This window comes from Notechis scutatus, chromosome 3, assembly GCF_049901735.1.
Source record: "Notechis scutatus isolate UNSWTSFEM ecotype Mainland chromosome 3, rNotScu1.2, whole genome shotgun sequence".
Taxonomy (NCBI): domain Eukaryota; kingdom Metazoa; phylum Chordata; class Lepidosauria; order Squamata; family Elapidae; genus Notechis; species Notechis scutatus.
The window spans coordinates 206127249-206144124 of NC_142011.1; the positions used below are offsets into that span (position 1 = coordinate 206127249).

Below are 16876 nucleotides of genomic sequence, written 5' to 3' on the forward strand. Positions count from 1 at the left end.
GCATTTTCTAAATGAAGCTGTCGGAGAAACTCAGACTGATCAAAGGTATGAGGGGGAAGAGGGGGAGGCAGCCCCAGCCAGAAGAATCAGAAGCAGCCACCCCCATAAATCAACCTGGGTCAACACAACAGGCAGCAGCAGCCCAGGGCCCCCAGGCAGGGGGAGTAATTGCCAGAAGGCATAGAACTCCAAAGGTGCCTCCGTTGGAAGTAAAATATGGGGGGATCCCAAGGAGTTAGGATTCTTCCTGGCACAAGTCTGGAGCCATATGGAGGAATATGGAGAGGATTTTTCCTTGGAAGCAGCCAAAGTTAGATGTATTAGATGTGTTCTTGAGGGGACAGCTGCAAAGTGGATGATGACTTTGCATAATGATAATGCCCCCCAGCTGATGAATTATGACCTGTTCATGACTGCGCTGCGGGCCAGGTTTGAAGACCCACTTGCTGAATGTAAGGCCAGAATTAGGAGGAAGACCATAAATCAGGGGCAGAGATCAGTGGCCGATTACACCCAGGAATTCAGAGAGCTGGCATGTCATATTCGAGGCTGGTCCCAGGGAACACTGACAGAAGCTTTTAAAGATGGGTTGAATGAAGATGTTTATCAAAGCTGTACTGCCAGAAGAGACCCCAGTGAGCTGCAGCTGTGGTACGTGCTGGCAGCAGAGGTGGAAATTGATCTGACCCGAAACAGATGCCAGGGGGGGGCTTGGTTGGAGCAAGTCCTCCCCCACCAGCCCTTGAGAAACCTTAAAACCTCAAAATGGAGGGATGGCGGCAAAACCCAAAACCACTGCATGCTTCCAATGTGGGAAGGAAGGTCACCAGGCTGCAGACTGCCATGCCAAGCTAGAGCCAAACGGGCCGCCAGGAGGAGGAGGAAGAAAACCTGAAAAAAACCCAGCAAAGCCTCATGAAATGGTGCTTAAAACGGAGGAGGTTGTAGAGATCGCCCCTCCAAAAGGAGAGGAGCTGGGAATTCCAACCTCTTCTGAAGAGAGTGAATCCGAATCGGAAGACGACTTACTGGTAAGTCCAAACAAGGGCCCTATGACCATTCCAGTGAGATTAAGGGTTCCCACGTTGGGAGCCAAAGGGGAAATGTTGGCCTTGTTAGACTCTGGGTGCACAAGGTGCGTAATCAGCTCGGAGGTAGTAGAGAAAATGGGCTTAAGGCTAAAGACTTTAAAAATGCCCATAGCCTTTTGCCAACTGGATGGATCGGTAGCTGGGGTTGGCCCTGCACATTTAATAATGGAACCAGCAGAAATGATGATGGGGAAACATAGAGAGATTTTGTGTTTTATTGTGGCTCCTGGGATGGAGCGCCCCCTAATACTGGGGTTGCCCTGGCTCCGGAAATGGAAACCCCACATCGACTGGAGGAGGGGATCACTGTGCATACGTACTGACCAACCCCCCAGAAGGAGAGGGGCAATCTCAACTGAAACCCAAGAATCCCACAGAGCTGGCCTCCACTGGCACTGAGAATCTGAGGGGGGAAGAGAAAATTCCAGAGGAATATTGGGAATTAAAAGGAGGTATTCAGTGAGAAGGCCTCGGACGAGCCCCCCCCACCATCGCTCAACAGATTGCAGTATTTAAATTTTGCTAGGAATGAAACTCCCAAAACTGAAACTGTACTCGATGACACCGCAGGAGCTAGAAGAGCTGTGGTCATTTATTGAAAAAAAAATTGGAACGTGGTTTCATCCAACCTGCTAGGCCCCAAGTAGTGGCCCCAGTATTCCGTGAGAAGAAAGATGGCTCGCTGTGTTTATATGTTGACTATAGAAACCTCAACGCCATTTCGGTGGAGAACATGTACCCCCCTCCCCTTGATGAAGGACATGTTGGCCCACTTGGCCAAAGGGAAAAATTTTTACGAAACTCAACCTGAGAGAAGCATACTACCGAGTTCGAATTAAGGAAGGGGATGAATGGAAAACTGCTTTTAACTGCCCAATGGGCTGTTTCCAATTCAATGTTTTTCTGTTTGGCCTACAGGGGGCCCCTGCAGTATTCATGCAAATGATAAATCAGGTGTTACATGAACATTTATGCAAGGGGGTGTTGGTTTATCTTGATATTCTTATCTACATGGAGACTCATGATGAACATGTGAAACTAGTGCGGTCAGTTCTGGAAAAACTTTGAGCTGCTGAACTGTATGCAAAGTTGTCCAAGTGTGAATTCCACCAGGAAAAAAATTGACTACTTAGGCTATCACATATCACATGATGACATAGAAATTGATCTGGGGAAAGTTCATGCCATTTTGGAATGGGCCCCTCCCCGCACCAGGAAACAACTTCAAAGTTTCTTGGGATTTGCTAAGTTTTACCATCAATTTATCCCTGCTTTTGCGAAGATTGCAATGCCTATCACAAATCTCCTAAAAACCAAAGGGGAGGTGAAACCGAAGCCTAGTAAACTACTGGAGTGGTCCATGGAGTGCCAAGCGGCTTTTGAGAAGCTGAAACAACTGTTTGCTGCTGAACCAGTACTCAAGCACCCAGACATGGACGCCCCTTTTGTAATCCAAGCTGATGCGAGTGACATAGCAGTAGGGGCAGTGTTACTACAAGCAAACAGGACGGGGACTCTGCAACCGTGTGCATATATTTCCCATAAACTAACTGAAACCGAAAGAAGATGGGCCATTTGGGAAAAAGAAGCTTTTGCAGTTCGCTGGGCTCTGTTAACCTGGAGGCATTTCCTAGAAGGGGCAAAACACCCATTTCAGGTGTGGACAGATTATAAAAATTTGGAGGCTTTGAAAACACCCCAGAAGCTGTCTCCCAAGCAAGTTTGCTGCGTGCAGTACTTTAAACACTTTAATTTTTCATTGAAGTACATTCCAGGGGTGAAGAACTTCATGGCGAATGCTTTCTCTAGATTATCTCAATATAATAGTGCTCGCCAAGAAGTGGTACGGCCTATTGTCCCAACCAAATGGTTGGCAGCTCCAGTGGTTACCAGAGCCCAGAAAAAGAAGGAAGTTTATCAAATGATTTATCAAATGATTTATCTGCACAATTAAAAGAAGCTCTAAAACTTGATGATTGGTTCCTTGCTCACTCAAATAACTGTACAGTTAGAGATGGATTGGCATGGGTGGGGGCCAAATTATATGTGCCAGCAAAGCTGAGAAACCAAATATTACAGCAAGCTCATGACTCTAAATGGACATTTTGGATTCGTGAAGACCTTACACTTGGTTAAAAGGCAATTTTGGTGGCCTACCTTGAAAAAGGACATTGAGACTTATGTGGCTAGCTGTCCTATCTGTGCCTCAGACAAACAGCCTCCTGGTAAAACAGCAGTCTTACTACAAAATGTGGCTAGACCAACTGCTCCATGGAAGGAAAACTCTATGGATTTTATAGTGAAATTATCTGAAAGTGGGGGAAATACAGTTATTTGGGTAGTAACAGATTTATTTTCCAAACAGGTACATTTCATACCTTGTGTGAAAATCCCATCTGTGAAAATGTTGGCTATACTGTTTATTTTACATATCTATATGGGGTTTCTGAACGCATAATCTCAGACAGGGGTATCCAATTTACCTCAAACTTTTGGAAAGAGTTGCTGAAGTTATTGGGCTCCGCCCAGGGCTTAAGCTCCGCCCACCACCTACAAACCAATGGGGCTTGTGAGAGAACTAACTCAGTATTGGAACAGTACCTTAGATGTTATATAAATTATCAGCAAGATGATTGGGCTGACCTACTACCATTCACTGAGATGGCATATAACAATTCGGTACATAGTAGTACTGGGTTTACTCCATTTAAAGTGGTTTCAGGACAAGACTTTGTACCCATACCAGAGCTTCCACTGGAGAAACCTAACATTCAGTCATTAGATGAATGGATAACACAGCTCCAGCTTACCTGGCCGGTTACCCGTAAAGCGTTAGATGATGCTCATCAAGCCCATAAAAAAATTGCAGATAAAAAGAGAACTCCACAAAAACTATATCAAGTTGGGGACAAGGTCTTTTTATCCACCAGATATTTGCAGACCACACAAAAGTAAAAAAAGCTTGGACCTAAGTATGTTGGACCTTTCCCAATTGAATGAATTGTGAACCCTGTGGCAGTCCAACTGAAATTACCTAAAACCCTCTGACGGATCCACCCTGTCTTCCATGTTAGTTTATTAAAACCTGAACATACCTCTGACTTGACACCGACTCAGGTCGACCCCCCCCCCCCCGTGCCTTTGCTAATTGAAGGTGAACAACATTTTGAAGTTAAAGAAATTTTGGATTCTTGAAAACAAAGGGGTCAACTCCAATATTTGGTTGTTTGGAAATATTTTCCTCCTTCTCAGTCTGAATGGGTGAATGAGAAGGATGTTAGAGCTCCTAAGCTTGTCAAGGCATTTCGTACTAAATATCCTGATAAACCCTAAAATATAGTATTATGGTGTTACATGTATATTTTCTGTTATCTTCTATTTTATCTTTTATAGGACTAACGCCTCTTTTGCAGGAGGGCCGAATGTCAGCCTTCAAGATTTTCTTCCTTTGCTTTGCATCTTTCGGCTGTCATAAGTAACAGGGGGAGGAGGGGGGACATGGTTATGGGAAGCAAGCTAGAGGTGTTACAAACCAGAACTGTATAACTTGGCGGGGTTACATTCTTGCTTAGGCTTCTATCCTATGCTATGCGCAGCCGCAACTCTTTATCAAAATATGTCAAGGTCAATGGACAGAGGCCTCATCACCACCTAGAGATGCCCACATGATGCTATACACAACTTTTAATTGGATAAGCCAATTGAACTATTGGAGGTGGGAACGTTGCCATCACTTTGTATATGTGATTTACATGCTCATTTTCTCAGATTCAGAATTCTTTTGTTGCTACCACTTGACTTCCAGTAAAAGATATCTTTTCTCTAATTAATGGAGTCTAAGTATTTCTTTCTTGGATTTTGAATGGAGCACCATCTGACAGAAGGTCTGGTGAGGTCCCAGAAGACTAGAGGATAACAGATAACAGATAATCAGAGTTGGAAGGGACCTTGTAGGTCATCTAGTCCAACCCCCCACCCAAGCGGGAGACCCTACACCATTTCTGACAAATGGCAGTCCAATCTCTTCTTGAAAGTCTCAAGAGATGGCGCTCCCACAACTTCAAGGGCAAGCTGTTCCATTGGTTGATTGTTCTCACTGTCAGAAAGTTTCTCCTTATTTCCAGGTTGAATCTCTCCTTGTTCAGTTTCCATCCATTATTCCTTGTCTGGCCTACAGGTGCTTTAGAAAATAGCTTGACCCCTTCCTCCCTGTGACAGCCCCTCAAATATTGGAAGACCGCTATCATCTCTCCCCTGGTCCTTCTCTTTACTAGACTAGCCAAGCCCAGTTCCTGCAACCGTTTGTTGTATGTTTTAGCCTCCAGTCCCCTAATCATCCTGGTTGCTCTTCTCTGTACTTTTTCTAGAGCCTCAACATCTTTTTTATAATGTGGTGACCAAAACTGGATGCAGTACTCTAGGTGTGGTCTTACTAAGACTTTATAGAGTGGTATTAGTACTTCCCTTGATCTTGACTGTATCCCTCTGTTAATGCAACTTAGGATTGCATTGGCTTTTTTGGCTGCTGCTGCACACTGCTGGCTCATATTTAGCTAATTGTCCACTAAGACTCCAAGATCCCTCTCACAGTTACTACTATTGAGCCTGTTTTCACCCAGTCTATATGTGTACTTTTGGTTTTTCTTGCCTAAGTGTAGGACTTTCCTTTTCTCTGCATTGAATTTGATTTTGTTAGATATGGCCCAGTGTTCTAGTCTGTCAAGATCCATCTGGATCTTGAACCTATCTTCTTGGGTGTTAGCTATTTCTGCCAGCTTAGTATCATCTGCAAATTTGGTAAGTTCCCCTTCTATTCCCTCATCTAAATCGTTAGTGAAGACATTGAAGAGTACTGGGCCTAAGACAGAACCTTGTGGCACCCCACTGCTTACTTCCCTCCATGGGAGGCAAATGTCCTCTCCATCTTCAACAAGAGGAAGAGCTGAGAATCGGTAGACATCTGTATTGGAGAAGGCCCGCAAATGGATTACAGGTAGTCCTTGATTTACGACCACAATTGAGCCTGACATTTCTGTGATTAAGTAAGACATTTGCTAAGTGAGCTTTGCCCTATCTTACAATCTTTCTTGCTACAGTTGTTAAGTGAATCACTGCAGTAGATAAGTTACACACCCGGTTGTTAAGTGAATCTGAATACCCCATTGACTTTGCTCGTCAGAAGGTCGCAAAAAGTGGTCATATGTGGAGCATATGTGGAGCAAGTAAGTGGGCACTTGCTACGAGAGAGAGAGAGAGTGACAGACAGACACACACACACACACACACACACACACACACACAGAGAGAAAGAGAGACAGGGACAGAGAGAGAGAATTGATGTCAGGAACATTTTAGTAGTTCCTCATTGTTGTAAAACAATTTTCATATATCGGTAGAAAAACATGTCCCATAAAAGCTATTTTCCAAGGCACCAGAAGGCCAGACAAGGAATGATAGATGGAAACTGAACAAGGAGAGATTCAACCTGGAAATAAGGAAAGACTTTCTGACAGTGAGAACAATCAACCGATGGAACAGAAGTTGCCTTCAGAAGTTGTGGGAGCTTCATCACTGGAAGCTTTCAAGAAGAGATTGGACTGCCAACTGTCACAAATGGTGTAAGATCTCCTCCTTGGGTGGGAACTATGTTAATGTGTAAAAAGCTTCACCACTCGGTCTCAAGAGCTGAAGGACACATCTCAACTGCAGAAGACACAAAACTAAGAAAGGTGTCTGTCTAATACGTCAGAAGAAAGGGAAGATTGGGGAAGTTCTCGAGAAGGTTGAGTGGTGGACTGCAACGAAAATGGTGGAGTTGAACCCTTGACCCTAACTGTATCTCTAGTGATTACTTGGCTGGATCAACTAACCTTTTTTGATCCTGCATGTTCTACTAATTGCAATCTTAGGCGGATGCAGACGGTTGGGCTGCGACTGGTTTGCACTAGTTCAGGTGAACTGGTTGTTAATTTTACATCTGGTTTGCGGAAGCGGTAGTTGCAATGACTGGCTGGCCCTGCCCTCCCAGCAGTTCCCCATGTGGCCTGTTTTGGATCTCAGGTAAGGGCAGGGCCTGCATGGAAAATCGGGGAGGGTAAAAAACAGGCCACCCAGAGGCTCCAGAAGGCTGGAAACAGGCCCATTTCCAGCCTCCACAGAGCCTCTGGAGGCTGTTTTCACCCTCCTGGAGGCTCTAGAAAAACCTCTGGAGCCCAGGGAGGGCCTCACTTCCTCCCTTTTTTGGTTGGGGGAGCTCGCTTTCCGAAGCTGTGGGGTTTTTTGTTTCCTTTATTTGTTCAGGCCTCTCAGCTTCACCTGTGATTACATCCTCAGTTTCTCTTTGTAGCTGGGCTGCTTCCAGTAGGCCTTGTTCTGACGGCCCCCCTTCTGTCACGTCAACCTGACTTTCTCTCCATGCATTCCAGATGTCGGGAAGCAATTGAAGAGGCCGGGGGTCAGGTATCCCGGAATGATGAATTTTTGGAGTGTCGGCTGGCTGTCAGGGCTCCAACAAATCCACCCCCATTCAAATCATAAGTCTCTAGCTATATCTCTCAGAGTAAAAAAATAACAATGATTTATTAGAAGTGGTCATGTCGGTGTTACCTGGGTGCAGCCGACACTAATATACATCATTCATTTCCCCCTTGACCCTGGTCATCCAACCCCTGGATGTATATTCTCCAATGGGACACATCCATAGCCAAGAGTCATCAATCATGCTCTCCAGTAATAATCTTGCGCGCCAACAGCTTCAGCTGCCTACCAATTATCTGAAGCATTTGAGGAATGCACTATTTCCCCCCACTTCCTTACTGCTGGCAACTAAAAAGACCAAAGAAGTATTTTTTAGTTGACATGGGGATTGACTTCTCGTATGCAAGTGGAATACTCTTTCCTACTCACAATTCAACTATGGCTTTCATGTCCTGTCTTTCCCCACATTTCAAGAGATGCTTAGCTTTGAGTGGTTTCTGGCTGTTGATGTCAGTGGTTACTGACATCTCTGCCCTCAGCACCTCTAGGTCCTGGCTTAATGTCCACAGAGAAGCCATCAGGGAAGTCTATCTTGCCGTGCCAATTATTATTCTGTATTATTACATTGCTATGCAGAAAATGAACCAGTTGCTTCAGCGAAAATGCACAGCCATATGGTTCTTTCCCCAACGATCCCCAATAAACCTGCAATGAGTTCCTCAAAACACTTAAAATGCTAAATTCCCATCGTGGCAGAACATTAAATCTGGGGCTTGGGGAGGAAATAGAAATGGATTATTATGGGATTGAGGTCTCAAGAATAGAAAATGGCATACTCTAGGAGGTATCATGAGCATGGCACTGTTCTGGAAAGAATTTTTGAAATTGCTTATGTATGTTAATATACACATATTGCTTAGCAAAATGGCAGTTCATGCTAGATCGTGATTTATCATAAAGAGTTAACCTGGGTTCTATTTTATCTTGGATGCAGTTTATTATGGAAGTCCAGAAACGAAGACTAGATTGGAAAATCAAAATAATAATAATAGTCCCAGGAGAAAATTATAATAGCCACATCTCACTTCTTAAGAAGAAAACTACATGTAGAATTTACAGGAATTCTTTCCTTCCTTCCTTCCTTCCTTCCTTCCTTCCTTCCTTCCTTCCTTCCTTCCTTCCTTCCTTCCTTCCTTCCTTCCTTCCTTCCTTCCTTTTCTCCCTCCCATTCTTCTATTTGTTATCTTTCTTCCTCCCATTCTTTCATCTGTTATCTTCCTTCCTTCCTTCCCTTTCTTTTACTTTCTTTTTTCTTTGTGCTCTTTTTGTCTTTATTTTTCTTTCTTTGCACATCTTTCTTTTTCTTGTTTTCTTTTTGTCTCCTTTCTTTCTCTTTGTTTCGTTCTTTCTTTCTGTCTCTTTTCTTTCTTTCTTTCCTTCTTTCTTTATATCTCCTTCCTTCCTTCCTTCCTCTCTGCTCCTTCCTTCCTTCCTTTGATGAAACATTCAGAATGATATAAAAGGACGAATTGACCATTTCATGAATGGCTAAAAAAGTGGGCTTTGAGGAAGGATGCTTACACAAAAGGAAATCTGCAAGACAACAGAAACAAAATTGGGTTTTATTATTTTGCTGCCTCTGATTTATCTTTTAAGCAAAAAGCTAATGCTGGGTGGTTCAAACAACGAAATCAAGCAAATAAGACTCAGCTGGTAGCTAGAGATAACAATCATGTACTAAAGTAAGCTAACTTGGAGGTGCCGGTTTTAAAATTTGATGATTTTAAAAACCGATTGCCGAGATGGGGAATGTTTGCTTCCCATCAGTGCAAACGAGGTTCCATTTCCTAAAATAATTCCAGGGGGGATTTTATAAATGCATTTCCAGGCTCCTGTAAAATGAGGGATATTCGCTACACAAATGACAGCGTTCCATGTTTCCTTTGCTGAAGATTACTTTATTTGCTCTCTGAAGCTCTTGAATGTTTATTAGGGATGTGTTCTTGCAGAGGTAACCATATATGTCCAAAAAAAAAAAAAAAGGGCACCAAAAGAATATTGTCCCACACGTCAGCTCCGAAACCTGCTCCAGTCTGAAATGTCTTCCTTTCTTTCTTTCTTCCATCTTCTGGCCTGTGTTCCTCACCTGTCTGAGAAGCATCTGAAAATAAAAATAAAAATCAGTGCTGAAAACACGGATCACAATAGAGGTAATCCCCAACTTACAACGGTTGATTTAGTGACCGTTCAAAGTTTACAACGGCACTGACAAAAGTGACTTACGACCGCTTTGCAGTGTTCTGACCCAGCTCCCAAACATGACAAGCCCTTTGTAGTTAACAAAACATTCCCTTTATTAGGAGCGCCAGAAACCGCTCTCTCACAGCAGGCTACATAATTTTCAGACAGGATTCTGAAGTGCAGGCTATCAGTGGCGGACCAAAGGGGAGACAAGTAGTTGTCTACCACACCTATTCATCTTCGCCTCCTGCCTTTTATCCACGGAGTATCTATCATCTATCTATCTATCTATCTATCTATCTATCTATCTATCTATCTATCTATCTATCTATCTATCTATCTATCTATCTATCTATCTATCTATCTATCATCTATCATTCATCTATCTATCTATCTATCTATCTATCTATCTGTCTGTCTGTCTGTCTATCTATCTATCTATCTATCTATCTATCTATCTATCTATCTATCTATCTTTCTATCATATCTATCCATCTATCTATCTATCTATCTATCTGTCTATCTGTCTGTCTATCTGTCTATCTATCTATCATTATCTATCTATCTATCTATCTATCTATCTATCTATCTATCTGTCATCTTTCTATCTAAGACTTGATCCTTCTATTTGCAATGATGAAGCTCGGTAGATGTAGTAGGAAGTAGCCTGAAGTCCCAGGAGGAAGGAACTGCTTTGCAGAGGGCAAAGAGATAACGGAGCTTGAAGGCAGGAAGAGGATTAAGATTGGCCCTCCTTAGCAGTTCAAAAACTATATCTATAGTTATGAGATAGTTGCTTTCATCTGGTAAGATTCTGTCTGTAGGTGAACAAGAATAAAGAAAGTACTCAGAAGTGACTCCATGGTCACTCTTTGTTTCTTGGGGCGTAACAATAGAGTCTCAATATGAAGGAGTATCAGAAGGAAGGAAGGAGGAAGGGAGAAACAGAGGAAGGGAGAAAGAAAGGAAGCAGGGAGGGAGGAAGGAAAGAAGGAAGGAGCAAGGAAGGAAGGAAGGTGGAAGGGAGGAAGGAAGAAAGGAAGGAAGGAAGGAATGAGGAAGGGAGGGAGGAAGGGAGGGAGGAAAGAAGGAAGGAAGGAGCAAGGAAGGAAGGAGGAAGGGAGAAACAGAGGAAGGGAGAAAGAAAGGAAGCAGGGAGGGAGGGAGGAAAGAAGGAATGAGCAAGGAAGGAAGAAAGGAGGGAGGGAGGAAGGAAGGAAAAAAGGAAGGAAGGAAGGGAGGGAGGAAGGGAGGAAAGAAGGAAGGGAGGACATTCAGATTTGGAAGATTCATCATAACTATAATAAAAATAATTTTAACATTCATAACTATCGTTTCCAAGTCTGGTCTACCTCAAAGGTGGGGAACATCAATTTTACAAATCCAAAACCTCCTTCTGGAATGTCAGAAGGCTCCGATTTGGCCTCTGGAGGAAAGGCCTCCAGTCTCCAGGGTATACCTCTATCTGCTGAGCACCACCCTAGAACATTGCGGTGCTGCCAGCAATAAGCGGACATCGCTTTACAAAATGCCTTCTTCTGGGGCAGCTCCACTGTGCAACCCGCATTCAACAGAATTAAGAATCTGAAAGGAATATCTGGGTGAAAAAAAGGGGGGCAGTCAGCATTTGCTAGGCGAGTTCCCTTCCCCAGAATTATGAGCAAGGCAATCGAAATGTCTAACAGGCAAAAAGAAAAGGGAGGTCAGCTGTTCTCTGAATGGCAGTGAGCCACTGTGGGAATATTACCCCGCTGAAGACAGACAACGGTTGAGGATGTGACAACCATGGGCAAGCTCGATTTCTCTGAAGACGCCAGCAAGGTAGATTCACCGTTGTCACAACAGAACAGATTCATTGTCTCCCATCATCCAGAAGTAATTTCACCAAGGGAATCCCTTAAAGTTTCCTATTAAAAATAATACCGGCCCTCTGCTCGGTTATATAAGAAGTGGAAAGACGGTGTAACCTAGAAATAAATTCAAAGATAAAGCTGGACTACTATTTCTTCTTCTTCCTCTTCTTCTTCCTCTTCTTCTTCCTCTTCTTCTTCTTCTTCTTCTCCTCTTCTTCCTCCTCCTCCTCCTCCTCCTTCTTCTTTTCTTCTTCCTCCTCCACCTCTCCTCCTCCTCCTCCTCCCTCCTCCTCCTCCTCCTCCTCCTCCTCCTCCTCCTCCTCCTCCTCCTCCCTCCTCCTCCTCTTCTTCTTCTTCTTCTTCTTCTTCTTCTTCTTCTTCTTCTTCTTCTTCTTCTTCTTCTTCTTCTTCTTCTTCTTCTTCTTCTCTTCCTCCTCCTCCTCCTCCTTCTTTTCTTCTTCCTCCTCCTCCTCCTCCACCTCTCCTCCTCCTCCTCCTCCTCCTCCTCCTCCTCCTCCTCCTCCTCCTCCTCTCCTCTTCTTCTTCTTCTTCTTCTTCTTCTTCTTCTTCTTCTTCTTCTTCTTCTTCTTCTTCTTCTTCTTCTTCTTCTTTCTCCTCTTCTTCCTCCTCCTCCTCCTCCTCCTTCTTCTTCTTCTTCTTCTTCCTCCTCCTCCCTCCTCCTCCTCCTCCTCCTCCTCCTCCTCCTCCTCCTCCTCCTCCTCCTCCTCCCTCTCTTCCTCTTCTCTTCTTCTTCTTCTTCTTCTTCTTCTTCTTCTTCTTCTTCTTCTTCTTCTTCTTCTTCTTCTTCTTCTTCTTCTTCTTCTTCTTCTTCTTCTTCTCTTCATCCTCCTCCTCCTCTTCTTCTTCTTCCTCTTCCTCTTCTTCTTCCTCCTCCTCTTCTTCTTCCTCTTCCTCTCCTCCTCCTGGGGTCTTGCTTGCCACGGCCCTGTTCCTGGCATATCACAGACCAATGCCAGTCCAAGGACAAGGGTTGCAGACCTCTGTTCTAGTTCAACCCCCTGCTCAAGCAGGAGACCCTATGACATTTCAGACAAGAGGCTGTCCAGTCTCTTCTTGAAAGCCTCCAGTGATGGACCACCCACAATTTCTCGAGGCAAAGTTGTTCCACTGGTTCGTTGTTCTCCCTGTTAGGAAATTTCTCCTTAGTTTTAGGTTGCTTCAATCCTTGATTAGTTTCCACCTGTTGCTTCTTGTTTTGCTTTCTGGTGCTTTGGATAATAGCTTGACCCCCTCTTCTTTGTGGCAACCCCTGAGATATTGGAAGACTGCTATCATGTTACCCCTAGTATCTCTTTTCATCAAACTAGACATACCCAGTTCCAGCAACTGTTCTTTATATGTTTGAGCCTCCAGTCCCCTAATCATCTTGGTTGCTCTTCCCTGCACTCTTTCTAGAGTCTCAACGTCTTCTTTTACATCGTGGTGACCAAAATTGGATCCAGGACTCCAAGTGCGGCCTTACCAAGGCCTTATAAAGTGGTATTAACTCTTCACGTGATCTTGATTCTATCCCTCTGTTTATGCAGCCTAGAACTGTGTTGGCTTTTTTGGCAGCTGCCGCTCGTTTGCAATAAGCCTCCCCCCACCCACTGTTTAAGAGATGAGAGTGATGGACATATGCTAATGAGCAAAGGGGGAAGGAGGAGACTCTGTTACAGCAGGGCTCCGATAGGATAAAGCCATCTACCGAGGGTCCCATCTACGGGCTGCATAATGCTGAAGCAATACAATAAAAGCCAGAGCGAATTCAGAAGATGCCTATGAGTCTTCATGAGGTTTGGGATTGCAATTAGGGAAGACGATATTACATTTCGTGCGTGCACTAATACGTCAAAGAGGAGAACTTTGTGAGGACTGTCCAAATGAGAGATTAGGGAAAGAGGATTTGAAACTAGTGCTCTGACCTAAGGATGATGAGAAACTCATTAGAATCTAGGTTCGGCTTTCTAAGATTGTGATTCTGGAGAGGCCACCAAAGTACCAAGAGATAATTTCATTCCATGATGGCCTCATTTGGAGCTGTCTCAGCTTGGAGATCAACTCTCCCATTCTCTAATCACTGTCAGGATTCCAGCACTTAACCCCATTTAAGTCATGAGTCTCGAGCCAAACTTCCAAAACTTCAAAAGGATTTATTGGGAGTTAAAAGGTCTGGCATTGCCTGGGTGTAGCCGACTCTGAGATACATCATTCATTGTCACCCTTGACCCTGGTTTTCCCTCCACCCCCTGAGTGTATCGTAATTCATATTCTCCAATGGGACACATCCATAGCCAAGAGTCATCAATCATGTTCTCCAGTTAGAATTTTGCATGGCAGAAACCTCAGTCACCTAGTTACTATCTTTGAAAATATTTATGGAATGCTGTTTTGGGTTTGCAAGCTGCCGCACTGCTCCCCCCTCCCTTTCTGTTGGCAACCCTAAAAAGACCAGATAAATATTTTATGAGTTGACATTCACTCCGTTTTAGAAGATGGCTTTTTCCTAGTTTCTCCTCTACATTTTGGGCATCCTGGGATGGTCCGGGGGTACTTGGAGCAAAGAGGACCAGCAAGAAACTCATCAGTCTGGAACCCGCATTACGTATCTGATATTAACATAGTTGAGAAAGTCCAGAAATATTTCACAAGAAGAGTTCTCCACTCGTCTACTCGTTGAAGAATACCTTATGCCACCAGACTTGAAACTCTAGAACTAGAAAACCTTGAATTACGCCGCCTTCGGTCTGATCTAAGTATGGTATATAAAATCATACATTGCAATGTCCTACCTGTCAATGAGTACTTCAGCTTCAACCATAACAATACAAGAGCACACAATAGATATAAACTCAAGGTAAACCGCACCGAACTTGATTGCAGGAAATACGACTTCAGCAATAGAGTGGTCAATGTCTGGAATACTCTACCCGACTCTGTGGTTTCTTCCCTAAACCCCAAAAACTTGAACCTTAGTCTACTATTGACCTCACCCCTTTCCTAAGAGGTCTGTAGGGGGCGTGCATAAGCACACCAACGTGCCTACCATCCCTGTCCTATTGTTTCTTTTTCTTATATGTATCCATTTCATGTATTCATAATTTTGTTTATACTTATACCTGTTATCTTATAATTGCTTGACAAATAAATAAATGAATGAATGAATGAATGAATGAATGAATGAATGAATGAATAAGTAAGTAAGTAAGTAAGTAAGTAAGTAAATAAATAAATAAATAAATAAATAAATAAATAAATAAAGTAGTAAAAGTTAAGTATGGTTGACTCCTGGAAGGTGTCAAAAGAATGCTGAAGCCCTAATAAGAGGGAAGAAAAGAGCAAGAAAGTTGATACGAGGTCTGGAAGATAAATTGTGTGATGAACAGCTAAGGCAGGGGTGTCAAACTTGATCGCATCGCAGGCTGGATCAGGACACATCGCAACCTTTTTTGCCTTGGCAGAGTCAGGGTGGGCATGGCCTCTGTGGGCCATATCTTACCCGTGGGCTGCCAGTTTGACAGGCCCGAACTAAGGGAACTAAGTGTGTAATGAAGGAAAGAAGGCTTAGAGGAGACCAAAGGTACAAGTACAGACTAACTGAAACCTGGCTTAAAAACAGTAACTGTGAGAGGGATCTTGAGAGTTCTAGTGGACGACCCCTTAAACATGAGCCAGCTGTGTGTGGCAGCAGCCAGAAAAGCTAATATAATCCTTGGTTGTATAAACAGAGGCACAGAATCAAAATCGTGTGAAGTTATTAGTACCACTTTATAAAAACCTTAGTAAGGCTGCACCTGCATCCAGTTTTGGTCACCACATTACAAAAAAAAGTCTGCAGAGGTGGTATTCAGCAGGTTCTGACCAGTTCTGGAGAACCAGTAGTGGAAATTTTGAGTACTTCAGAGAACCGGCAAATCCCACCTCTGACTGGCCCCACCAACCCCATCTATTCTCTGCCTCCTGATCGGCTGATCGGCTGGGTCTTCTTTTGCTACCCTGCACAAGAGAACAGAGCTGGAAAGCAGGTTAGTGGGGTGGGGAGGGAATGGGGATTTTGCAGTATCCTTCCCCTGCCACGGCCACCAAGCCATACCCCGCCCACCAAACCCCGCCCACAGAACCGGTAGTAAAAAATTTTGAAACCCACCACTGAAAATGTGGAGACTTTGGAAAAAGTCCAGATAAGAACAACTAGGATGATTAAAGACCTGGAAACTAAAACATGAAGGATTTGGATTTGGCTAGTCTAGACAAAAGAATAATAGCAGTGTTCCAGTATTTGAGAGGGTGCCACAAAGAGGAGGGGATCAAATATCAAATTATCTTCCAAAGCACAATAGGGTAGGACAAGAAACAACGGATGGAAACTAATCAAGGAGAGAAACAACCTGGGATTAAGGAGAAAATTCCTAACACTGAAGACAATCAACCAATGGAACTACTTGCCTCCAGAAGTTGTGGGTGCTCCATCACTGGAGGTTTTTAAGAAGAGACTGGACATTCACGGCTCTGAAATGGATCCGGCTTGAGCAAGGGGCTGGACTCGAAGACCTCCAAGGTTCCTTCCAGCTCTATTCTAATTGGACAATAGATGAGAGAGCCATGGTGGTCCAGTGCTTAGAATGCAGTACTCTGCCTGCAGCCAGAAGTTCAACCCTCACCAAACTCAAGGTTGATTCAGCCTTCCATCCTTCCAAAGTCAGTCAAATGGGGACCCAGATTGCTGGGGGCAAGAGGCTGACTCTGTAAACTGCTTAGAGAGGGCTGTAAAAGCACCATGAAACAGTATATACGTCTAAGTGCTATTGCTATCCTCCAATACTTAAGTCATAGGGAAGATTTACTCTCCAAAGCACCTGAAGGCAGGACAAGGAGCAATGGGTTGAAGCACCGCAGAGGGAATCGATCCAACCTGGAAATAAAGGAATTTTCCGATAGTGAGAAGGATTAATTAATGGAGCAGCTTGCTTCCTGGAGTCATGGCTCTTCTTTCACTGGAACTGGACAACCATTTGTTTGGGATGGTGTCTGTTTTGGGCAGAGGGTTGGACTACAAGACCTCCAAGGTCCCTTTAGCCCTTTGATTCTATGACAATAGAAGCCTTAAGTGGTAGAAGAACAGCTCTCTTCCTGAAACGGGACATTTCCGGGTGTGAGCTCTCCAAGGTGCTGATAGTTTCTCATCTATCTGGATTGAAATTTATTCCTGCCTCC

General features: G+C 43.9%; 1 protein-coding gene and 1 long non-coding RNA gene across 5 annotated transcripts in view; both read right to left on the minus strand.

Moving 5' to 3' along the window:
• LOC148131573 (uncharacterized) overlaps nt 1–16876 on the minus strand; it is an 819361-nt gene that overhangs the window by 403231 nt on the left and 399254 nt on the right. The gene's annotated exons all lie outside the window — the stretch shown is intronic.
• Nucleotides 9169–16876, minus strand: part of TSNARE1 (t-SNARE domain containing 1) — a 286328-nt gene continuing 278620 nt past the window's right edge. For 2 of the 4 annotated variants that reach the window (XM_087962260.1, XM_087962261.1), the window contains one exon: nt 9169–9729. In XM_087962260.1, coding sequence (XP_087818386.1) covers nt 9439–9729 — 291 coding nt within the window. In that variant the 3' untranslated portion in view covers nt 9169–9438. The remainder of the gene's footprint in view (nt 9730–16876) is intronic. The other 2 variants (XM_087962262.1, XM_087962263.1) reach the window with 1 other exon arrangement.